Source organism: Bubalus bubalis, chromosome 15 (genome assembly GCF_019923935.1).
Source record: "Bubalus bubalis isolate 160015118507 breed Murrah chromosome 15, NDDB_SH_1, whole genome shotgun sequence".
Lineage (NCBI taxonomy): Eukaryota > Metazoa > Chordata > Mammalia > Artiodactyla > Bovidae > Bubalus > Bubalus bubalis.
Genome location: NC_059171.1, coordinates 55748268 through 55774554, shown reverse-complemented (window position 1 = coordinate 55774554; position 26287 = coordinate 55748268). Strand labels below are relative to the sequence as shown.

General features: G+C 42.9%; 1 protein-coding gene across 3 annotated transcripts in view; it reads left to right on the top strand.

Annotated features, from left to right (window-relative positions):
• Nucleotides 1-26287, top strand: part of CHD7 (chromodomain helicase DNA binding protein 7) — a 190633-nt gene that overhangs the window by 106494 nt on the left and 57852 nt on the right. For all 3 annotated transcript variants that reach the window (XM_025265360.3, XM_025265359.3, XM_025265358.3), the window contains exons 4-6: nt 11960-12101; nt 16841-16978; nt 18025-18090. In XM_025265360.3, the coding sequence (XP_025121145.3) occupies nt 11960-12101; nt 16841-16978; nt 18025-18090 (346 nt within the window). The remainder of the gene's footprint in view (nt 1-11959; nt 12102-16840; nt 16979-18024; nt 18091-26287) is intronic.

Sequence of the window (26287 nt, the reverse complement as noted above, 5' to 3'; positions counted from 1 at the left end):
GTGGACTGTAGCCTGCCAGGCTTCTCTGTCCATGGGATGTTTCAGGCAAGATTATTGAAGTGGGTTGCTGTTTCCTTCTCCAAGGTTGGGGAAGGTACTAAATTATCCTGTTTTAACAGTGAAACTTGTTGAAATATCCCTAGTTGCCATAAACAACCGTTAGGAGCTTGGAGCATCAAATTCAGTCTTTCCAGGCCCCTCCCCCACCTCCTTGGTGCAGGTACAGACTCTGCCTTTATCCTCAGAAGACCCTTCGATGATGCTCATTTGTGGCCTTGGCCACCCAGCCTGATGTGTGTGTCCGTGTGTGGGGAGCGGTCAGCATGGTTGAGACGGAATGGCAGCCGTGCCCTAGAATCACATGCTTTCAAGAGGAGGAAGGTGTGTGATTATCTTCTCCCAAGAAGAAAGCTTAGTATTTTTTTTTTTTCTTCTTGTGACTAGTAGTCTCTGTCAATGGCTGCCATAGGTGACAATTGTTCTCCCCCAAGTGGTGTGACAGTAACTGATGGGGGGGGCCCTTCTGTAGTGTCTGGAGAATGCCAGTGGGGAGGGGGCATGCCCTGGAGATATGGGCAGCCACCAGGAGGGCCACCAAGATCGTCGGTGGTGCCTTTGCTGGTCCCAGTGACTTGACTTCTTAACCGGCCACTTGCCGACTTAGGATGAAGTGTGGTGAGGATGTGCCTGAGAGAGGTTTTCCTGTTGTTGATGGTCTGATGAGCGTGGCTGTCTGAGAATATGGTAACCGAACAGAGATTGTCATTGGCTTACTTAACAAGCCAACCCATTGTTTTGCTGAGCTGCAGTGTTTCTGCTGGTCAGGTGAACAGACACACTCGAGTTGTGGTCTCGTTTAAGGCTAGGAAGGAAAAAGTGTCCCCCAAGCAAGGATAAGCAGATTGCACACAACTGCATGTAAATTCTGAATAGCATAGCAGAATAATTATGTAAATTGAATATGCAGTGATGAAGGTAATGGGAGGTTTGGGTTATGTCAGTGCTGGGGTTGAATTGCTGGAGCAGGTTGCTGTAAGCCCTGGAATACAGCAGTGGCAATTTTGTTTTGCAGAACGTTATGTGATACCAGTTATTTCCATCCTTGAATAAGTTAACTTGATGAATTTGTTTATACAGAAAATAATTCTCCTACAGAGGGCTGGAACAGAAGGGATAAACAGAAATGGAAGGAAACAGTTACTGTAGAACTGCTCACATCTCTCCTGTTTGGCCCTCTCTACTGGGTCACTCGCAGGATTTCTGGTAACAAACTCATGCTCTGAGCGTCTGGTGACAGCAGAGACCGTTAGTGGCTGCACTGTGTCCAGGCAGCAGAGAACTGGCTTTGCGTCCTTGACACACTTGTGCTAACATAGCACATGAGAAAGGATGGTTGTCTTCAGTGGGAGCAGTTTTCCTGTGTGCTTCCACGGCTTCATTCTCTCAACCTATCATCCCACTTCGTTCCTTTGAGTCTGTTGAGGTTTAAATTTGTGGCCATTCCCAGCAAACTGGCCCTTTTGGCAACAACGTATGATTGAATCTGTCTTGCCTATGCAGGAGAACCTAGAACAACTGTCCAGAAGCTGTTACATACAGTGGTGGTGGTGGTGATTTGGTCATCATGTCTGACTCTTTGCAACCTCATGGAATTTAGCCCGTTGGGCTCCTCTATTCATGAGATTTCCCAGGCAAAATACTGGAATGGGTTGTCACTTCCTTCTCCAGGGGATCTTCCCGACCCAGGGATCGAAACTGCATCTCCTGCATTGCAGGCACATTCTTTTACTGCTGAGTCACCAGGGAAACCCTGCATAATAGAACGGTAGTGAAACAGAAAAAGGTGTCAGCATTTCAGAAAGAGTCACTTAATATCTTAATGATAGGAAAAAAAAAAGTACGGGCCATATTCCTCTTTTCTAATTAGAGCTATATCTTTTTTCCCCCTTTCCATTTTACCTTAAATATATATTTTTTCACATGTTTTTCCTGTGAGCTCTCCAGGTGTCTTTATAGCCTTCTAATGTTGTCAGTTAATATTGAAAATAAGGGCTAAGACATTTGTGGCTTGGAAAGGATACTTTTTTGCATACGGAAGGGGTCACGGAGCTGAAATTGGAGGATTTGTGGCCTTCCCTTCAATGCGTTTTCTGTTGTGTGTGCCTGGGCCTTGTGCAATGAAAGAATTTGGAGGAAGTGCTTCCTTTGAATGACTTTGAAGGATTTAGTGGTGCATTTAGCTATATAAAGATTCTTTGAATGTACATAAAGAAGGGAACTTGGCCAAAGGGTGTGACTTGACTGTTGAAGCTTCAGTTCAAAGAAGCCATGGAGATTCACTTCTGGTGCAGTTTCTAGGAATTCATCTGACTCCTTGCCCCCGCTCCCCCTCACTCCGCCACCAAGTATTAAAGTTAGTAGGAAGCTAAAAATGCTACTTCTCAATTAAGAGTGAAGATATTTTAAAGTGGAAAGCAACCATACTGTTCTTGTTTTAGAAAGGTATATTAAGTAAACAGGTAAAGTGTATTTTTTTGCATACCACACTTTGATTAAAATTTATGTTGTGACTTTCTTCTAACAACTGTAGTTTTTAAGATACTGTCTTCTCAATTATGATCCTAGAGAGTAGCCGCATTTACCTGAGAAATACTTTTATTCAGTCATTCAGTCAGCAAGCCCAATGGTGGTGTATTTCAACCAACTAATACATATTTTATAGTGTGCTCTTAAACATGTAAAATTACTCGCACACAAAAACAAACAATTAAACTCATTTTACTAATAAGTACAGATCTCCTCAATAGGTATCTCCCCATCAGATAAACTGAATTAAGCCAGCGGCTCTTCTTCTTCTATTTATTTGTTCTTCTACTCACATGCTGTGACTTGGTTTTGACCTAAGACACTGAATAGTTGTACAGATGGAATTAGGTGTTTTAGATGCTGTGCCTCAAGTGGGTACAGGTTTCTCTAGCATGTGGTCACAAAGGGACTGTTGAGCCCTTTCGGTGTTGGTGAGGATTGAGAACTTCTCATGAACATCATGCCATTTGCCTGCCCACGGGCCTGCACTGTCTGCTCCTGGTCAGTACATCCAAGCTCTGGGCCAGGGGTGTAGCCAGGTACCCCCTTACCTGCTGATCTCAAAGATTGTCTTCTCTTTGATAAACGGGCCATGTATGTGCTCAGTCGCTCAGTCATGCCCGACTCTTTGCAACCCCATGGACTGTAGCCGGCCAGGCTCCTCTGTCCATGGGATTCTCCAGACAAGAATACTGGAATGGGTTGCCATTTCCTCCTCCAGGGGATCTTCCCGACCCAGATATCAAACCCATATCTCATGTCTCCTGCATTGGCAGGCAAGTTCCTTACCATTAAGGCTTCCTGGGAAGCCAAAAGGACTCAGAAGTGAGAAGAGAGCAAACATGTCCATGGGGTCTCCTTAATCCCAAATCCTTCTTTCCTTCAGTAGAACCACCTGGGAGCCTTTCCTGTGCCAGTGACAGGCCACATTAGGACATTTCCCCCTTCTGGTTTATCTTAAATGAAGACAAGCAGGGAGGGAGAGCGGTCAGCTGCTTTTTAGTACAGACGGACGTCTGACAGTACCTCAGTCCGTTTACACTTCCTGGGGACAGGGGAGGCCCTGCAACACTGACCCTTAACAGAAGTTCCGCTGACTCATGCTCTGAGCTGAGTGCAGGCATGGACCACACTGGGCTTGCTGGGGGTTTGGCCCTGACTGTCCAGCGAGCTGCAGCGGAATTCAGAGTGGAGGCCTGCTGACATTGTGGTCTGTGTGGGGGAGGTGAAGTAGGTCCCACTGCACCCATCAGAGGAGAGGTGAGGAGGCCCTAGAAGGCAGAGGGATGGGTGTGAAGGGTGGTTTTCCTGGAGACGCATTCCTTTGAAGTCTTTTCTAAGTGGGGTTTTAGGGTGGAGCATAGGAGACATGGTGGTGATGTCGGAGTTGGAAGATGAGGAGCAGGAGGAATCACGCATGCATGCTAAGTCGCTTCAGTCGTGTCAGACTCTTTGCGACCCCATGGACTGTAGCCCTCCAGGCTCCTCTGTCCGTGGGGATTCTCCAGGCAGAAATTCTGGAGTGTGTTGCCTTTTCCTCCTCCAGAAACTCTTTCCAACCCAGGGATCAAACTTGGTATCTCTTAAGTCTCCTGCATTGGCAGGCGGGTTCTTTACCACTAGCGCCAAAATTATTGTTAAAAGATTTCTATGGTTACGAAAACGTTCTTGAGAAGTATGAAGTTTTGTACTAATGCAGAACCTGTCACGTGATATGTAAAGCTGTCCCTGCTAGTTGTTTTCTGCCCAACGGCCACTGTGAGAGCATCAGGCACGTGAGAGGCCAGTCCTTGCATCAGCTCTCCTCCCCATAGATGCCCATGTGACTGAGTTCTCAGTGTTGAATAGGGAGCTGGAGGGTACAGGATTAAGAAAAAAGACACTGCTTTCTCTGTCTTTCACTCTCTGTCTTTTAATTTTAGAAAAACAACACCCTTGAACTTCCATTAGATGACTAATTTTATGTGTACCCTGATTCCTGTAGGAACAGTGTAATGTCGTGGGAGTTCTGCCTCTCCTGTCTGGGTGGGTGGTGAGATTTATTTTTTTTTCCTCATGGGCCTTAAATTTACTGAGCCTAATTCTCCACCTCTGGAAGTCACCCAGTTACATCGAGAGTGGGCTGCCCATTTCCCGGGTTGACTTTAGCCACCCTGGCGCATCAGAGAAGATACTCTTGAATCTGGGGAGTTGGGCTCTGGCTGCTACCACCACCCACACTGTCCCCGTCCTGGTCGTGGTAATGCTGCTCATGAAACAGACAAGCATCTTAGGACTTGGCACAAGGTGCCAAATATCGGCCCTGCTGTTTGGCTCTTGGAAGAATATCCCATGGTAGAAGGGCAGTGAAAGGCCTGCTTTCTGCCCTTGTTGTATGATGGGTGGTGTGCCCAATCCTTTCTGCTGTGTCTCAGTGTCAGGCAGAGCCACAGGCTGATGCTGATGTTTGCTGAGCTTCTGGGATCCGATGACACGTTAGCTTACTAGACTTTGCTTCCGTCTTACTTCTGATGGTGGCTTAGTCCCTCAGTTGTGTCTGACTCTTTGCAACCCATGGATTATAGCCCACCAGGCTCTTCTGTCCGTGGGATTATTACCAGGCAAGAATACTGGAGTGGGTTGCCATTTCCTTCTCCAGGGGATATTGCTGACCCAGGGATCGAACCTAGGTCTTCTGCCTTGCTGGCAGTCTCTTTACTGACTGAGCCACCAGGGAAGCCCTTATTGATTCAGTCCATAAAACTCAATAGCCTTTAGTCTTTTGGTGGTAATTTGTGACTGCATGATGTCCCCCCCCACCCCAACACCTAGAATCTATTCAACATTAAAAATGGATTTAGCTCTTTCAGGAGGACTTTGTGCTGTACTTTCTGTTTCATTTCTTTTTTTTTTTTTCAACATTCTTCTTTATAAAATGGTCAGCTGGAGCTCTCCTCAGGACAGTGCAGTGTTAGTTACTCAGTTGTGTCCAACTCTTTGCAACCCCATGGACTATAGCCTACCAGGCTTCTCAGTCCATGGGATTCTCCAGGTAAGAATACTGGAGTGGGTAGCTGTTGCCTTCTTCAGGGGGTCTTCCTGACCCAGGACGGGTCTCCTGCATTGCAGGCAGATTCTTAACCATCTGAGCCACCAGGGAAGCCCCTCCTTAGGGCAGAGTTCTGATGCTATTGGAACCTGCCCAGGGATGAGTCCAAGTAACAGAAGATATTCACCAGGAGAGGTTTTCCCCAGAACCTGGGCTCTGGAGCCAGGCGGGTCTTGGGAGGGCTGCTTACTAGGCTGAGCGTGTATCTGCTTTGACTGTTACAGTTTGACAGTAAGATATGAGGGTGAGTGGTATTGAGTCTGAAATAGACATTTTAAATGAAAGCAGGTTAGGTTTCTGTATCTTTCCCATACTTCTTTGCTATTCCCTATCTGGAAATTTAGCACAGTTAAGGTACTTCGGGGGTAGTTGATGCTCTAAAAGCTACTTAAAGTAATAAGTTAATAATAAGTAATCAATAACTTAAAAAGTTTATGATTGTCATTGAAGTTTGTTGTTCAGAAGTAAAACAGAATTCCTTTTTCTAATTCCCTCTCTCGTTCACGTCTCAGCTCTCCTAACTTTCTCTTTTTCAAACAGGAGCATGGGATGAAGAATTTGTGGGTGGCATTGAGGAGTAGTCAGGGGTGGCTCAGCACCTGAGGGCCGATTGCTGGGAGGTTGTGGGCAAAGGGGTCCTTGCTCCAGTCCTCCCATCCCACCCTGGTACTCTCCTTGTGGGGGGTCTCAAGCATTTGGACTGGCTGCTGACCGCCACTGAGCCCTTGGTCCAGGGAACCCTGATTGCCTTCTTATGAAAGTGGTGATGTATGGTTTTCTTGTCTGTTGTGCAGAATTTGTCTTCACGCTTAACCTCATTAATTTATTCTGTCACTTGCATTTTTATCACATCCCAGTTTAGCTATTAAATTAAAAAATTTTAAATGTCTTAGGACTTTAACATGTTTATTTTATTGAGTTGGCCTTACTTCATGATACATCACATTTTATGTTGCCCTCATTGATCCTTTTGAACTTTCAGTCCTTTATCTTGCTTTTTTTAGTTTTCCTCTTTATCTTTTAATTTTCTTTTTTATTTTAAAAAACTCAGAGGAAAACGTGAAGTAGAGACGCCAGACACTTTCCTCCCAGCAGCCTTGAGCCTGCAACCCCAGTGGCTCAGGGATTGTATCACATGTGATCTTTCTGAATCGTGACAAGTCACACACTTCCTGTGCCACGAACATTGCTCACTTCTCATCTATGACATTCGGTTTCTTACGGAAAAGCCTTTTGAGTCTGTAAAATATCAGGATATGTTTCAATACTCTTTGTTCTCCTAAAAGACAGTAGTAGTGTGACACTTCGGCTTGATTTGCTGAAAACAGGCCTGTTTAATGTTCACAAACCTCACGGTTGATTTTTCCCAGTGTGAGGAGAACCTTTGCCAGCGTGTCCTGTCTGAGGGTCTGTGTGGTGAATCCCTGCTGCTGTTCAGCCGCTTCACTAGCTGACTCTCTTCCTCTGATCCCATTTGGTTCCACAATATTGTTCCTTTTCAAACTTTCTTTCCTTGAAAGACTTAGATCCTTAGGCTAATGTTAATCGATGTTTACACTCTGTAACAAACCAGGGCAGCTAGCTGGCTTTCCTATAAGTCCTGGTCCTTTGCATAAAAGCCTTGTTTAAAAAACCTGTACTGTTTCTCACCAAAGACAATCTTCATTGTTCATGTGCTGATCCAAGCTGGGATTTATGTGTCCAGCCCCTTTCCAGGGACCATCCCTTGGCCCATGGCTGTGAACTCTTACAGCCACATGCTGAATACCATCCTTCTGAGGGGCTGATCCTCTTTTGTAAATCCCTCCTCTCTGAACCCACCACTTGTTTCTTGGAGTTCTCATCAGGGTGGTACAGGCTTTGATCACATGGGGCGGGGAACAGAACTTTAGAGCTCAGTCTGTCAAAGTGACCAAAGTGTCACTCAGCCATCGACCCTGAGCACTTCCTTTTGCCCACCGCCATGACCTGCCTCTCATGGTGAAACGTGACATGTGAGTAAAGCCAGTGGAGGGACAGTGGCCCTGCCAACCGCCAGCAGCATCCCCAGAAAGAAGTCCCCTTTCCAAGAATACAGGGGCCCGCCCAGCTTCACAAAGGGGCGGCCCTACATCTTGGCCACACCAGTAATGATGGGCGATGAGGATCAGGAAATGAAAGAACTTTTGTGAGTACAGAGGGGAAATATAAAGATGTACAGGGTTTGAGGCATTGCTAGGTTTCACTCTATTTGGGTAGTACTTTAGCCTCTCTTTACTGAGCTTCGTAAAGATAGAATCTATGTGGGGTTATTGTAAATGCGTTAGCAACCAGAGAGCTTGAGCTGCAAATAGTCCGGACTGTGTAGTTGTTTGTTGTTTTCCCTTAAATCACTCAGCTAACCTCACCTGACCAGACATGAGGAGTACAGAGATAAATAAGACACAGTTCCTTCTCGAGATTACAGGATATTTGGAGAAAAACATACACACACAGTGCCTCGGTTTCACTGCATTGCAGTCATGTTAGCCCCCAGGGTTGTGTTTTAAATATCCCTTGTGTGTGGGATATGTCGTGTGGCATGTAGAGGGTGTGCGATCTGACTAATCCAGACTTTGGTGGCCAGAAAATGGTTCTCTGAGTGAGTGATGTCCACCTGAGCCTTGTGGATGAGTAAGCGAGGGGCAGTGGAGGTTGAGGAGACATGTGTATGATTTCAAAAGTGCTTCTGTGTATCCATAGGGTGGAGGATGGGGGTTTAGGATGTGGGAAAGTGTAGAAAAAGAAAGTTGACGTCGCCAACTGTAAAAGCTGCGTGCAGAATCGCAGACGTCAACACACGTGGGACTGGACTTCAGCAGAACAACTCGGTCAGGTTTGCCTGTGAGCCAGCTGCCCTGGTGGTGCCCGGAGGATGGGTTTGCAGGTATTGTTCAGGTGGCATGACCACAGCTCAGAGCTCGGGGAAGGAGGTGGGCAGAGCCGGTCTAGGGTAGGCCTGAGGACAGATGTGGCTTCTCCATGGAGGCCACTCGGGGGGACCCCATGCAGCCCAGTCTTCCTCGCCATCCTTGCTGATGGGGCGCCCGGCCAAGGCCAGCACTGCAGCTGTTGGAGGCGCCGAGAGGTTATAGATCTGCGCCAAGTAGCCCAGGGGTCTCTTCCCCCACCTCATAGTGTCTGGTCAAGGGGTGTAGCGTCCTTGTTAATACCATTCCCGGAAGAGCTGCCCTCTCCATGTGCTCAAACTCTCTGGATTATAACTTGGAAGAGGAATGTGTATGTTTTGGTTTTGACATCACAAAAGATCAGTTTTGAACCTCACACATCTGAGTCCTGGCTGTGGCCCTGGGATTTGTGTCCTTTTTCCCGCAGTCTGGGTGTTGTGCCAGTCACGGTGGGATGTGATATGTGTCTACACTAAAGCAGTGGCTGCTGGGCTGCTCGTTTGTCCTTTGAGCTGGTGTTGAGCTCTGTTGATACGGGATGTCCCTTCTCTTCGAGTGGCTTAGATGAAGCGGTCACAATGTGTTGTGTCTTGTCCTTAAGTGTCCGCTGGTTATTCTGCCACAGTCAGAGAACAGTTCCCAGCCGTGGGTGCCAGGCACTGGAAAGATCAAGTCTTGGAGCAGGGTGTAATTAGTAACCTCATTTCGTAGATGAGTAAACTGAAGCTCAGGGAAACACATAGGGAAATCTAAAGATGTATCCAGGATCACAGACAGGTTAGCAGTGACAAAGTTGGAATGTGAACTGAGGGCTGTCTGAAATCAGTGCTCTGATTACCCTCGTTGGCTGGGGGGAAAACAAAATTCTGATTCTGGTTTTTTGGGGGCAAAGCAGTTTTAATGTAACAGTTGAAAGTCCAAGTGAGCTTACTGCAAAATAGTGGCAAAGGCAATCTGATGTAAATAACTCTCTCTGGTCCTTGATTGTCGTGTGTTGGGGTGACATGAAGACTTTGTAGCATTTGACTTCTTCATGTGTTCCTGGTTTATATGTTGATGTCATGAGAAGATGTTAGCAAGGAAACGCTTAGCTGCCTCTGAGCAGCATGAACAACACAGGATCTACTGAGATTAGAAATCCTCCAGGCATTGGAGCTGGGGTGGGCACTTCCCTGGGCTGCCGGTGTTCTGTCCGTACACTTGGAGGGGTCCTGTCCGACCTCGGGTGGTCTCAGAGCTTCCATGGGGCGCGTCCCCAGCCAAGGACAGATGGAAAAGCATGCGCACGTCTCTTCTTCGGCAGATTGACATCTCCTCAGACCTGGGCTCCAGCAGGCTCCGGGACAGCGAGCCTTTCTCTCCTGGAGGATGGTTCACCCTGGGTGCAGTAACCCCACTAAATCAAATGGTGTCCTGCGCTCCAGGGTGGAGAGGGCACGGGCAGAGGACAAGCCGCCAACTTGCTTTACCTGGCAGCTGTTCAACTCTGTGACAGGCCTACCTCTGATTAAACAAATTTGAGAAATATGTAAAGTTTTGGAAGCAGTTTTGCACTGATTTGATAAAAGAAACCACAAAACACTGCAGCGCAGGTGTTGAGAATGTTTGAAAGCTGATTGAGGGAAGCAGATGGCTTTAGTCAGTGGCATCCAGCCAAAAGAGCAGGTGCTGGTCATGTGACCGCTGGTTACCAGGGTAATCTGATTGCTCTTGGCGTGCAGATGAAAGGAAAGGGGCCCAGCGTTCAGCTGTAGTATTGTATAATTTGTGGCAGTTAGAGCGGAAATAAATGCTGGGAATGGAGCCTCATAGTAGGGGAGACTGCTGTCCATGTGTAGCATAAACACTGGGATAGTTGGATGAGGAACTCTTGTATGGATTTTTTTTTTTTAAATTTAAAAAATATTATGCTTTCTGTGGATCTTTCGGGGGCCTAAAGTTTTTAGGACACTGCCTTTTTTTTTTTTTAATTAAAAATAAGTCTGTAAACCTAACTGCTGTTTGCTATAATCTTGAATCGTTGTAAGTTTTTTCCTTATGTGGCTATTTACTAGGCTAAGATATTAACACCACAAAATAAAAAACAAGCTCTGAGGATTTGAAAATGACTACTTTAGTATTATCAAATATCTTATTTATTCGTTACAAAAATCCCTTTTAGGTGTGCAATTATATTAACACATACTTTTGAAATATTTTACATGACATGTGCTTTACTGAAATTAAAGCATGTAGGTATCCTGGCCTCTTTTCCTTTTGTAATAGTTGGGACTGAAACAAAAATGCTACTTAATGCATTCTGGCAGCATATTTTTTTTAGGAATTTACAAGCTTAAACTTTTTAAAGGTTTTTGAAATGTATCTTTTGTTTGCAATGGTAAAAAGTAATAGTTACTGAGGTTGGATTGTTTTAAATGTTGGATAATAAATGATAATAAACAATGTTAGGAAACCTTGAGGCTGGTTTGGAAATTGCTGTGAAAGGTGGCACTCAGAGTGCATTCTAAAAGAATGGCAAATAAAGGTTCTAAACGTGATGGTAGACTTAAATTTAAAATCTTTTTTTCTTTTTCTTACAGTTCATTCTTGTCTTTTGACTTTGGTAACATTCAAATCCTGTTAACCTTTGATGGAAACGTGCTATGGATCGTGAACTTGAATTATTGGGGTCACTCTGCTATGTTTTTGTATTTTGGAGACCTAGCTTTTGAAAACCAGGCTATTGTGACACCTTAAAAAAAACGCCTAGCACCAAAATAAAGCTTATATTTACTTAAGAACACAGCATTAAATAAAACTGTGTAGAAGAGGAAATTGTTATATATTTTGTTATATTTTAAAAGATTATAACTTGGATTAAAATGTAGCTGAATGATGTAAAAGAGGACATAGAATACTACTGGTCAAGAAAAGGACTTAGGAGTATTTAAAGCTGTCCGCAGGAGATACGAAGAAATGATCATTATGTTCTAGCTTTCCTTGAAAGTTTTAAAAACACAGTCTGGTGCCTTAAAAACTTGATAGCAAAACAACTTCTTAATCTGATTTTTCATCAGGGCTTGCTGTATTGGCAGAGACTGTTCATTGTCTCGATGAACAAATGTACTCTGTGTGACTATTAGCAGTTTTTGCATGCCGTTTCTTTTTAATTAGGTCAGATATTTGCCAAGGTCATGGGTATGGGGTTTTGCTGTAAAAATTAATTGAGAGTAAGTACTGTAACTCTCGATGGCCAACATGCATTGATTTATCCACGGTGATTGATACTTCGGGGATGTTTGTGTGGGAAACAGAGGCATGGGGCGTGTGGACAGCCTCATGAAAAAGTGAACACTAAGTGATCCACTTTGAATTCTAGTAATAAGAAACCTGATGCAGAAGCAAGTGCTTTGAAGAAAAAGGTCAACAAGGGAAAAACAGAAGGTTCTGAAAATTCAGACTTGGACAAAACACCCCCACCATCCCCTCCTCCCGAAGATGATGAAGACCCAGGTGTTCAGGTAATACCTTTATTCTGATCCTGAGCCGTGGTTGTTGAGCGTGGGTAACTTTAGCTGCATATCAAGTGCACTGGACCTACCTGTCTTTGTTATAGAGCTGCTGTAAAGATGGGTTTTTGTTGTCTGGAACATTATATCCATTGTGATGAGATCTGGGCGGCCTGCCCGAAATTAAACTCCTGACTTCATGGTTTTGCCATCTTTGACTCTCTGATAAATAAAACAGGCTCTTTACATTTATTTCTGTGAAGGTATCTTTTGATGTTTATGTATATGTTAGTGTTAATGTATTCTTAATATATTGGCTCATTAAGAGCTTTATCCACATTTCTAAATTTCTCCTAAGTTTGGTTCCCTGTCAATTATATTGCAGAACAAAGTTGAAGATGTAATCTGTACCTCATCTTAAGGTTTCTGACATCCGACGGTCAGAGTCGAGATGTGTTTGTGTAATACTAAAGTTTCTGTGAACCAGCTGAGTGACTTTCTGGATGGCAGCTCTGCACGATTGTCCAGTGTTAGGTTCTCCTGACTTTTGGACAGTTTTATAGGAATCAGTCGAAAGACTGGCCCTGAAATAAACATCAGGAATTCACGTTCTTGCGTATAAAGCATACTGCCTCCACTGAGAGGACTGTAAGTAAGGGATCCCTCCACGTGACTGTTGAACATTATTTCCTTGTTACGTTCCCTGGAAGCATGCCAGCGTGGTCCTCTGGGGTGCCTGGGAACGTGGCTTCTGTGAATGACATCTCCGCTGTCAAGGAGCAGTTACTGAGCGTCCTGCCAGGATAGAAAGCAGCCCCTGGAAGCAAGTTTGACCTTTTCTAATGGTTTGGTGCATATTCAGTACTCCTTGTACCTACTAATTTGCTTCAAAGTTAGAAACAAAATACTTGCAATATACAGCTCTGTGCTAAAGAATTTCAGATAGCTTTTGTTTGTGTGTGTGTGTTTAACTAGAACTCTCTGTTACCGATAAAGTCACAGAATGGCCTAACCTAAGAGGACCTGAAAGGGGGAAAGAGAGAATGAATGAATGAATGTGTGTCAGTGAAAGGATATGGGGGAGGTGAGTAGATATTTTAATTGTTTAGGGAGTTTTAAGCTATTTTTAATGATTTTGAGTTTAATTTTTATGCTCACAGGTAGTTTTTTTCCCCCTGAATTGTCTTTGCTTAAACTAGGACCTTCATGTAGTAGTATTTAGACAATATGAAGACGACTTTCACACAGGTCAAGAAAATTCTGTAGTTCTTTCACAAACACTACTGAATCTTAAAAATCCATTTGTATTACTGCAGACCCAAATGGGCTTTATGAAATACCAGTGTTTTGTGTTTTTTTTCCCCCTTCTGCATTTCTCTTATAGAAAATGCTAATCAATGCAAAGGGACATCGATGCATCCTTTCTCACTGGCTGGTGCTGAACTGTCCTGGGCTGCACAGCTGAAGTCAGTAACCACACAAGTCACTCTTTCTCAGTGTCCCTCCTGTGTCTCCGCACAGGAAGTGATGCTGCCTGCTGGTTTGTTGTGTTTCTTCCTGTTGCACACGCTTCAGTAAAGGGCATGTAGTTCTTGAGTTTTATGATTGATTTGTTTAAACTCCAGTAAATGCCATGTCTTATTTTTTCTTTTACCCAACTGAAAATTGTGTCACAAAGTACTGCCACAGTGAAATTGTGACAACGCATTTGAATCTCCTCTTCAGTACACCTATTTTAGCTATAAGGAAATTCTTAAAACAGTCTAACAAGTTATTTTTGTGTTAATTCAAAAGTTTTGAGCTTTAAGTGCAATTCTTACATTTTATTTTGATCCCCTCTCAATCTTTTTTTTTTCTTTTTTAATTGAAGGATAATTGCTTTACAGAATTCTGTTGTTTTCTCTCAAACATCAACTGAATCAGCCATACTCCCCAAATCTTTTAAATAATAATCTAAGAGATCTTAAAGAAGCCTATTTAATAAATTATTTTCTGTTGGGAAATTGGAAAAGGAACCTTGATACCCAAAATAAATGAACTTAAGATCAGTTATTATTTAGAAGGAGAGAAGCCATATAACATTTAAACAGTTCAGAAAATTGAGTTCTAACTATATATTTTTTTTACCCTTATGTAAGACAAAGTTGATATGAGGAGAAACTTTGATTATGAAAGTTATATTCACCATACATACATTTCTATATTAAAAAAAAAGTCCCTCTGTCTTATTGCACTGGAACATTTCTTCATTATCAAAGTGGGGTTTAAAGTGGATTTGTCTTAGACTCTGTCCAAGGACGTTTAGTTACTTGCACTGAAAGAATCCTAGGGCAGAGTGGCCCCAGCCACGGAAACCTGATAAAGCATCACAGATGTGTCATTCGTAGCACGTTCTCCTTACAGTAATGACATAAAGATGAAAATAAAGATTAATCCGTTTCCATTTAGCGAAATTGATACATCAAATGAAATACAGAGATTATGCTAAATCTCACCAAATTAAAATGTTGTTCCTGATAATAGGCTCTTGCATCTTAAAGAAATTGACAGCCAGAAGTGGGAGGTGATAAAATGAGGCAGAAGAGGAGTTACTTCAGATGAGCTGTGGGAAGAGAGGAAGGAGGCTGTGTAATGCAGCCTGGCTTTAGAGCCTCACTGCTTCCTGACCTTCCTTGCAAAAGTGGAGCTAGTTGCTGATGACCGTAATGCTACTAATTGCCTTTAGCATTAGCATGTTTTGAATGCACCATTTTGAATGCTTCCAGTGAATTTCCTTCTATGATCGTCACAGCATACTTATGAGGCAGCTACTACCATTACCCCTGTTCTACAGATCGGGAAACTGAGGTCCCTAAAACAATGCATTTAAGGTCACACAGTGAGAGACCAGGCTCATTCTCATGGGGACACACAGTGCCAGGGCTCACAAGGTGACGTGGGGCAGGATGGGCTGTGGCAGGACCCCCGCTGGCCTCTGTGTCACCTCCACATGGAATTGGTTATTCCGGAGAGGAGAGGGAGGTCAAAGGGGAAAGTCAGAATTTGGATGCCCCCCCAACTCCCCCCAATACCTAGATGTAGAGCTAAAAGTTCACAGTCTCCAATGACCCATCTGATGCTCCTGTTGTAACAGTTGTATTGTGAGCAGCCTCCCACCCCCTTTTGAGAGCAAGGGAATCACAGACTTAATACAGTAAAATGCAGTGGGTCCCGTTCTATGGTACAGGGTGTTGGAGCTTGGTGGTTCCGACTTGGACCCTGTCGGGCTCTGGCCCATACCTCCTGAGGTCCATGTGGTGGGGTGATTTGCTTCTCTCTGCCTTACTGTCCCAACTTAAAAAAACTTGCAAGGCTCTTCAGAAAGTTTTTCTTCATAACTCTTAGAAAGCAGTTTGTATCAGTGTTACTTTTCTCCGTATTCTTTTTATTCTGTATGCTTTGCCAGCTCATCTGTAATAGTCTTGCCTTGGTCAGTGATTTAAAAGTTACACAAGTCATTTTAGAGTTAGCTTAGATTTTATCACGTACACACATTAATGAGAAAGTTATTCATCTCCATTTTTAATTAATAGACAAACCTATTTGTATATCAAAAAGGTCAAGCAGTCTAGAATTGTTTTGAACGAAAAGTGCAGAATCTTTCCTTCCGCTGCATTTATTTCACTCCCCAGAATTAATAGCTTTAACAGTTTGTTGTGTCTTTTCAGATTTTTTTCCTATTATTGAAAACATGCACATACACATTAATTTTTTTTAAACAAATATTCATTGGGTCATAGGAAAGTCAACAAGATGTGCAGTGTGTTTCTCTGGAGGAGTTAATATATTGATGGGCCACACATGCAGATAGATACACAAGGTTTTTCTAATCTTAGAATTGTAAGCAACCAATTGTTATGTGACTTGCTTTTCTTTTTAGTTAATCATTTGTCTTCTGGATGCATCCTGTAGCTTCCTAGGAGTTTGCTTGCCAGGATGAGTGGGCAGGTTTTACATTTTGACCACACTGGTCCTGCAAAAGTGTATTAGATTCTACTTTGACCACTGGATGAGACAGCATCTTGCCAGTGTTCCTACTAATACTGTTAACAGTCCTTTGCATTTTAATTAGTGCAGTCCAAATTTTTAAAAGTAAAGTTCCTTATCATAGTTGCTCATTATAAATTCTGCCATTCAGTCCTTCATCTCTTCAGAAATGTTCAAACTGTTTCTTTTAGGACCAAGATTAAAATGCACACCTTCTATTTAAATGGACCTCTGAAATCTTATTGGTACCTTGGATAATAATCTAACTGTAGTTATATAGAACTTTATAATTCACAAAGTATCTTCTAATGCCTTCAGTTTTTTTAGACTTTTTATCATGGAAAAAAAATTTTTTTTAAATATACAAAAATAGGATGGCCTAATGAAGTCTTATATATCCACCACCCAGCTTCAGTATTGCCTTCACTTTTGAGCAACTCACCACCTGAATGAGGAGGAAGATGTGTTGTTACTACCGTTGCGCAGTTAAAGGCCACGTAGCCGGAAGTGGCAGGACCTTGACCTGCCAGGTGTCTGACTTCAGATTAACCCCTTTCCCATCATATTTGTTGCCAATGTGATGTCTTGTGTGATTTACAAGGTTACAGTCACTGACTTTTCTTTAAGATCATTGTTGTTTTATGATATAAATATACCCTTGCCATTCTAAGAAACAGTAATAAGCATCAGCTTTCTAAGCCCTCTCGGGTGGGTTTTTGTTTTAGAAACGACGGTCCAGCAGGCAAGTGAAGAGAAAGCGATACACCGAGGACTTGGAGTTCAAGATCTCTGATGAGGAGGCCGATGACGCAGATGCTGCTGGGAGAGACTCCCCCTCCACCACCTCACAGTCAGAGCCACAGGTGAGCGACCAGGTGTGCGGGGTTCCCGCGTACATTTCAAAGAATAGGCTGGAGATTTTATAGCTGGTATCTGAGAAGTTCATTTGAAGTGTTGGACATCCATCTCGTGTTGGTGAACACACTTTGGGAAATCAGTGGTTTAGAAGCAGGTTTTTTAAAAAACCCTGTTCACTGAAATTTATTTTAGTGTGAGCCTGTGATACACAATTTGACACCGCTTTGGAGAATTGATGGTCCCTGTTGAGGATGAGTCAGAGCTGGGCTGCAGGGAGACTGAATTTCCCTTCGAGAGTTCAGTGCTGTATAGCTTCTGGGACTTTAATAAGCCACTCAGGCTTGTCTCCTGCTGCTCAGCATCATAAGAACCCCTTTATGAAATTACTGCCATGTAGTACCCAGCAGGGCATACTTTATTCTCCATGCAATGTAAATGATGGATAAAAGAGCTTATAAAATATGGGTAGTGATGGAGGATTGATTATTGTGAAGATCTTTCCCCCTCCCCCCTCTCTTTTAAAGTCCTCTTCCTACCATCACTGTGCTTTAGTTAACAAACTGGTAACCCACTGAAAAATATATTAAATGCAGTTTTGTAGTTCATTTGGTAATTTGCACTCTGTCAGGCTGTTCTGTAACGTTTTGTGTGACCTCTGTAGATCAAAGCTGCCTACAATAACAGAATGATGAGTATATTTACCCCATGGGTCCAGACAGGGAGAAGTCAGGTCTTTGCCATCATGCAGAGATCATTTCTCTTGGCAGCTGGAGTTTTTGAATGCTCCTTGGCTTTGGGGACCCATGCTAGTCCACGCAATTAAACCACATAATCACGAAGTAATAAACACAGATCTTCCATTTTGCCTTTCTGTAGAGGGAGATTTTTGTTCTTTTCAATCGTGTTTCCCACTGGTGATCCTGCCCAGTGATTTAAAGGGTATGAATTTAAAGGGTTTGGAGGGAGATGCAAAAGGGAATGGTTTCTCACTTTTATAGCTTAGAATGACATGCTCTCCGTTTGCAGTCATTCCTTCTGCTTTATTGTTTAGGAATCTGTTGATGCAGATGGTCCAGTGGTAGAAAAAATTATGAGCAGTCGTTCAGTAAAAAAACAGGTAAGCACCATGTGGAGTCATCAAAACTTGTGGTGTGGGTGTGACTCAAAATTATTTTTTGTTTTACATTTTCCTTTTAAAAATTTCACCATTGTAAAATAAAACTTCTGCTGATGGTTCTAATCCTGTCTAATTGATATCAGTCCAATATCAATCTTTGGGATATTCAACCCCAAATGAAATTAAAATGTATCAGTCAGTGCTTTACTACCGCATTTAGAATAGGCAGGAACTCAAAACATCTCAAAAGAAATGTATAGGACTCATAGGCTGCCTATTTCATAAATATTATTCATAAAAAATCATAGACATGAATCTGTCATCTCTCTTAGGAAGGTCCCTACTCCCACTCCCCAACCCTGCAAGCTCTCTTTATCATTTTAGCAAGTAGCTGTTTTCTCATACTTTTCACAGCATTTTTTCATGTGCAGTTGAATTCTAATTTCTTTTTTTGCTTGTTTGTTTGATGGAGGATTTTGTTTGTTTGTTTGTTTCAGTCGTGCCTTGTAGCGCGTGGGATCCTAGTTTCCCTAACTAAGGATCGAACCTGTACCACCTAGAGTGAAAGAGCAGAGTCTTAACCACTGGACTGCCAGGAAGTCCTTTCATATGCAATTGAAATATTCCCTAGTATTTCTTTTTTGTTACTGCAGAAGTGAAATACTGAAATATTTTCAGTATAATTTTTGAAGATAATATACCTTATCCTTCCAAATTGTTTGAAATTCATGTTGATTCCTGAAGGTGAGCCCTAAGTATCCTCTGTTAGCCTGGTGCCCTTGTCCCTGAGGGGCACACACACTGTGACAATGAATTCCAGGAACACTGCGTCTGTTACTGATGGAGACTCCCTGTCAACCTTTCCCGTTTTCCATCAGTTTGAGAAAATGCTTTAGTCTGAAGGAGTACATAGGCATCCAGGTCATTTACATGTTCTAGCAAACGGTGTTTGGTTTGTTTGTCTCTAGAGATGGTCTTCTTTAGGTATAAGTGTCTGTCTTCTGGCTTGAATCATCATCAAGTGCACAGTTATTTCTTTTTCTTTGCTTTCAAGGTGTGTGGAAGTATAGCCTCATTGTTTTGATGTGTAAAATAAGCCTTTTTTTTTTCCTGGGGGAAAAAAAAAAAGTTAAGTGTATACAAAGTGTAACTTCCAGTGAGAGAGATGAGGAGTGGAGGAATTACAAGATTTAAAGTGAACTCCTGGGTTTATCAAATAGGAAATATTTAAGAACCTCTTGATGAAGGTAAAATCTTTGAAAAGGTTGGCTTAAAACTCAGCATTCAAAAAATCATTCAGCGTTCAAAAACCGAAGATCATGGCATCCATTCCCATCGCTTCATGGTAAACAGATAGGGAAAAAGCGGAAACAGTAACAGATTTTATTTTCTTGGACTCCAAAATCACTGCTGATGATGACTGCGGCCACAAAATTAAAAGATGCTTGCACCTTGGAAGAAAAGCTATGACAAACCTAGATAATATATTGAAAGGCAGAGATACCCCTTTGCCAACAAAGGTCTGTATAGTCCAAGCTGTGCTTTTTCCAGGAAGCATGTACAGATGTGAGAGTTGGACCATAAGGAAGGCTGAGCACCAAAGAATTGATGCTTTCAAATTGTGTTGCTGGAGAAGACTCTTGAGAATACCTTGGACAGCAAGGAGATCAAACCAGTCAATCCTAAAGATCAAGCCTGAATGCTCATTGGAAGGACTGTTGCTAAAGCTGAAGCTCCAGTACTTTGACCACCTGATGTGAAGAGCTGATTCTTTGGAAAAGACCCTGATGCTGGGAAAGATTGAGGACAGGACGAAAAGGGAGCGACAGAGGATGAGGTGGTTGGATGGCATCACCAACTCAATTGACCTGAGTTTGAGCAAACTCAGGGAGATAGTGAAGGACAGGGAAGCCTGGTATGCTACAGTTCAGGAGGTCACAAAGAGTCGGACACAGCTTAGTGACTTAACAACAACTCTTCAAATACTTTCTAGAGATCCTTGAAATGGTATTGTGCCAGTGGTAAATTCTTCTTTGCCTTTGCTCCAGTACTGTTTTGCTGTTCTATTGTGTTATTCAAGGCATAGATTTTTATCAGAAGATAGCATTCTAGTTCATATGAAAATAAAAGCAACATGTCAGGATATTTTCAAGATGGTGCAGAGAGCTCTGCTGGGCGATGCTGAGCCAGAGTATTCAGTCAGACAGAGAGACACAGCCCAGCTCACTGCAATGAAATGGAACGGATATTTTATTACCAACCGAGGGTGTCATCGGATCAAAATCCCATGCACAGAATGTGTATGTGTGGCTGAGTCTCTTCCCTGTTCACCTGAAACTGTCACGACATTGTTCATCGGCTATATCCCAATACAAAATAAAAAGTTAAAAAAAAAGATATTTTCAAAATGAGTGTAGAGAATGAAGATATATGGAATTACCTAGCTGGTGACTCTTTGACCTTGAGAATTTCCTGTCTGATGAATATAAGATCTCAACCAAATTTCACTCCTGTTCAAGCAGAAATGAGCACTATTAACCTAATTAGAAAGGTTGTGTTTTAGTGCTTCTAATGACTCTAGAATTGTTAATTTGTGAATTGTAGATATATGGCAGAATGTAAATGCTTGACATACTATAAAGCATAATCCCCTTCACCGAATTGAAGTGACTTGTTTGAGTAAATAGCCTGTGGTTTACATGGGATATATTAATTTTCATTCAATTGATAGTGCTTTGGTAGGCATAGTCAGCAGGTTTGGGGGTTGCAAATTATAATCAGGTCTATTACTCAGAGCTACTTAGACTATACATGATGGAGGGCATTGCTTTTTCTTTCTGTCTTGCCCACTATAGGGCTGGTTTTTTCCTTCTTTCCTACCCTTGAAAGAAAGCTACCCCCAGTTTAGGAATAGGTATTACTACCATTTAGAGATGACCAGGCTCATCTTATCACCAGAGATTAAAAATCACTGTAATTGTATTTGAGGGTAGTAGAGTGTTTGTTGAATTGGTGAATTTTAGGATGAAGAAAAGTAATGGGAAATTTTCTCTGGAAGGAGAGATATGCCTTGAGGTATGATTTAAAATAAGAAATATGGAGCTCATTGACTTGCTTGTAGATTACTGGTATTTCATAAAGGGCAATAAAAAACCATCAGAAAATTGTAAACATTAGCAGGTACTCACTTTTTAAACTGCTTATGTTCTCGAAATAGTTACTTTAGTTATCAGCCTTAGTAACAGTGGAGCCAAGTGTGGCAAATAGAAACAAAAGGAAATTTGAGATTTTCCTGTGGATTCTAGCTGGCCTGGCCAGTCCGTTTCCTATTACCTTGAATAATTGAGGATGTGGCTGTGAGAAGGTGCCTTTGTCTCCCCCTGGCAGCACTGTGGAAGGTGTGAGGGCTGCAGAGCTGCCCCTGGGTGGTGCTGACACGTAGTGGGGACTCAGGTAATGGTTTTTACAATCCGCTGACCTCATCCCTGTAGCTTCTGAAGGGTCACCCCTTATGATGGAGCCATACAAACGCACAGAACTCATCTGGCAGAACTTCCTTAGTTCAGCACCTCGTGTTACATGGGGATGGCTCAGGCATTTATGTTGTTCTGGACCCACATTGGGTTTTCCCTGATGACTCAGTGCTAAAGAACTCACCTGCTAAAGCAGGAGACACCGGTTCAACCCCTGGGTAGAGAAGACTCCTGGAGAAGGAAATGGCAACCCACTCTAGTATTCTTCCTGGGAAATCCCATGGACAGGGGAGCCTGGCAGGCTGCAGTCCAGGGTCACAAAAGTGTTAGACATGACTAAGCTACTAAACAACAACAACAAACCCAAATGCACAAGCGTGAGACCCAGTAGAAGGAACATAGGTGGTACTTGTATTTGAATATTGAGATAGGTTTAAGAATGGACTTTTGGATTGTGTAAAGGTTAATTCTCTTTGCACAGTGAGTCATAGTATAGCCCTTTCTGCCTTGAGCCATCTGTCCTTGGGGGAAAACAATTCAAATCTTTTTGTATCAGAAAGTCAAAAACAGTTTTGAAAGTGAATTCTGTATTTATGATGTCCTATTTTCTTCCTAAGTAAACCATGATTTGATACCTCTGATGGAGTACACAGTAGGTTGGGCCAGAAGAAAGAATGGATTTATTGTTACTTTTATCAAGGCACTTTCTCATTCTTTTCTGCATTATTTAATAAGATTTCCACCTTTTCACCCTAAAGTTTAGCTTTGTTTCCTCAATGCAACTGCTTAATTTAGTAATAGGGTGTTTGGGAAAGGTCTTGCAGGCTTGGATTATCATTTGCTGAATGGCTGTTTTAGAATCCAGGTGGCTGAGGAGTCGATTTATGCCTGGTTAAGGTTCTGTTTCATGGCAACAGTGGGACAAGTATAACTTAATATATTTGGAACTTTCAATTTCAAGTGAATAATAAAGATTTTGATAGACTACTCTAGGCGTCTAATAAAAGGATAAACATATTTCTCAAAACTAGTCTACTGAGTATGTAAAATTACTTCAGAGCACTCTCAAATTTACTGGTAACTGTCCTAGAGATAATGGGTTGGCCAGAAAGTTGGTGGGGGTTTTCCATCATAAGATTATGGAAAAACCCCAAAGGCCCTTTTGGACTAACCCGGTCAGTTTGAGTGTTTTGTGTGTATGTGTGTGCATGCACAGTAGTGGTGCCTGGGCTCAGTTGTTCATCGGATATGCCCATTGAAGAAAGAGTTTTGAACATTGCAGGGTGAAGATAGGGGACTGGGGCTGTTTTCAACTGTCTTAAGAGTCTGGTCAAACTGACTGCCATTTAGTGAATAATTAAAAGGATGCCCCTGAGGGCTGATGAATTCACACACTTTTGTTCATTGTTTTGCTGTAAGTAAAACAGAAGAGGCCAGTGTAATTATATTTATATGATATGAAGGGAAAACAGTTCTATAGCTCTCCACCTGCAGTTCTGGAGCAGGGAGACAATCCACCTATAGTTCTGGGAGTGGGAAGAGGATCCACCTACAGTTTTGGGAGCAGGAAGAGGATCCACTTACAGTTCGGGAGCAGGAAGGCCATTCAGCTACAGTTCTGGAGCAGGGAGACGATCCACCTACAGTTCTGGAGCGGGAAGAGGATCCACCTACAGTTCTGGGAGCGGGAAGAGAATCTACCTACAGTTTTGGGAGCAGGAAGAGGATCTACCTACAGTTCTGGAGCGGGAGGAGGATCCACCTACAGTTCTGGGAGAGGGCAGAGGATCTACCTACAGTTTTGGGAGCAGGAAGAGGATCTACCTACTGTTCTGGAGCGGGAGGAGGATCCACCTACAGTTCTGGGATGGGGAAGAGGATCCACCCACTTTTCTGGGAGCAGGAAGAGGATCCACCCACAGTTCTGGGAGTGGGAAGAGGATCCACCCACAGTTCTGGGAGCGGGAAGAGGATCTACCTACAGTTCTGGGAGCGGGAAGAGGATCCACCTACAGTTTTGGGAGCAGGAAGATGATCCAACATGAATGGTCACTGAACAGAGCACAGAGTTCTAGTTCAGAACATCCCAAAGAACTGGGACCTGGAACAGTTCTGCACCTGCTCCAGCTGCTGCTCAGTGAGGTCTGAAACCCAATCACCTGCTCCCAGAGAGCTCGAGACCCTCCTGTTGAGATCTCCACAGCACGCCCCCTTGAAGCATAGCTGATCCCAACAAGAAAATGGGTCTACATGACAGTCAGGGACACAATGTTGACACCTTTAAGAGTCTGAGCCTTCTGGAGCAGAACTGAGGCGGAATGAAAATGACCTCTTTGTTCAAGAGATCATCCTGTGTGCTTTGAGACCCTCTTAGCAGTTCCAGACGGTGAGACCACTTAGAGTAAGATGGGAATGACAATACAGGAGGAAGGCTCTGAAAGAGTGAAGTCAGGAAATGACAGAGCATGGAAGGGACAAAGCTTGTCTTTTTACTACCTCCAAGGTATGTAATTTTGGAAACCTTTTTCAGAATTGAAAGAAATAGAGTTAACATCAAACGGTTAAAACAGCAGGCCAGACATTTGAATTCCATTCGAGGTTTAAATTTCATGATATGCTATGAGAAGCACCATGAGATCTAGGCTCTTCCTGGCTTCTCATTCTCCTTGGATGGCCCCTGTCTTATCTTTGGCTTTCTACTGAAATCTCCGGTTGTATGCCAAGATAATGTGTCTCGAAATGATTGCTGAAATGTGGGCGTGGAACCAGGTGATACTAGAGCTAGAAAAATGTAAGGTGAGTCCGGGACGGTCGGACTCGAAGCAACCGGAATTTATCGATACAGTAATTGCTGGTGTATACTGAAGGCATCTAGCAAACATTTCATTTTGGACAACTAAAATGTCTGGGACACGTCACAACATTGTAAATCAGCTATACTCCAATAAAAATTGATATAAAAATAATAAAAGTAAATAAAATCTGGGACACAGATGGTTTTCTGTGCAGATTGGTTAAAAAGTTGCTCTAGGGGCATCCTTGGTGGCTCACTGGTAAAGAATCTGCCTGCCAGCACAGGAAACACAGGTTTGATCCCTGATCCTGGAAGATTCCACATGCCTCAGAGCCTCCAAGCCCATGCACCACAACCATTGAACCTGTGCTCTAAAGCCCGGGAGCTGCAACTGCTGAGCCCACGCACCCTGGAGCCTGTGTTCTGCAGCAAGAGAAGCCTGCACACCACACTTGGAGAGTAGCCCCTGCTCACCGTAACTAGAGAAAAGCTCATGCAGCAATGCAGACTGAACACAGCCAACAGTAAACAAATAAAGTTATTATTATTTCTTTTTTAGAAAAAAGAAACTGCCATTGCTATAGGGACTTCCCTGGCGGTCCAGTGGCTAAGACTTCCACTGTGAGGGATGCGAGTTTCACGCTGGTCGGGGAGCTGAGAACCACTGGCCTTGAGGCCAAAAAACCCAAAACCTAAAACAGAAGCAATATTGTAACAAATTCAATAGGAATTTAAAAAATAAGTCTGCATTTTAAAAAATCTTTAAAATAAATAAATCAAATTGATGATACTTAAAAAAAAGGAAATGTTTTAGGATGATGATAGGGCAGGACCAGATGTTTTTAAATTTTTAAATTAATTTTTAACACTTTTTGTTTTGGGGTATAGCTGATTAACAGTGTTGTGATAGTTTCAGGTGAACAGCAAAGGGACTCAGCCATACCAACACGTATCCACTCTCCCCCAAACTCCCCTCCCATCCAGGCTGCCACATAACATTGAGCAGAGTTCCCTGTGCTCTACAGTAGGTGCTTGTTGGTTATCCGTTTTAAATATAGCACTGTGTACATGTCCATCCCAAACTCCCTAACTCTCCCTTCCCCCAGTCTTTCCCTCGGCAACCATAAGTTCATTTTCTAAGTCTGTGAGTCTCTTTCTGTTTTGTAAATAAGTTCATGCATATTATTTCTTTTTAGATTCCACATATAAGGGATGTCACCCAGTATTTCTCCCTCTCTGTCTGACTTACTTCACTTAGTATGGCAGTCTATAGGGAGGGTAGGACCATGTGTTAATGGCTTTTGGCCGTATTCCTCAGTGTCCTTATTGGGGATCTCTTGGCAGCTGGAAAAGCTGCGTGATGTTTAAGTTTAACTGATACTTGTAAGAGTTTTGAAGAAGAAGGCTAAGGATTGAGGGCGAGCCCAGTGTCTTTGAATGGACCTGGTGCCAGTCTGTCACCCAGTAAATGTCTCTTTTCCTTTGTTCATCTGCTGTCATGCTCTGACTTGCCTTAGTTTTCTCCGCGGCATCTCTGAGGCCGCCTAGCAGCCAAATGCGACCCTCCAGGCAGGTGCTCTCGTAACAGTGTAAAAAGCAATCTTCGAACATCTGTAAATGGTGTTTATGTTTTACATCCCTGATTTATCTGATCAAATGTTCCAGAAGAAAATTACATATTACGACTTGTTTAACAGCCTAAAACCAAAAGGAAAAAAAAAAATATTGAAAGAGATGCTTAAAATATCATCCACGTGGTGTCTTCTGCAGACATGACGGTAGGCAGGATCAAGGGAGAGATTCTAGATAATCTGCCCACTGCACTCTCGGTCTGGCTGATGGGTCACAACGTTAACCTCACCTCAACGTCGTATTTGGAGTGTTAATTTTATTTGGCTGCTACGTGTGTGAGACATCTTGTCTGAGAGAT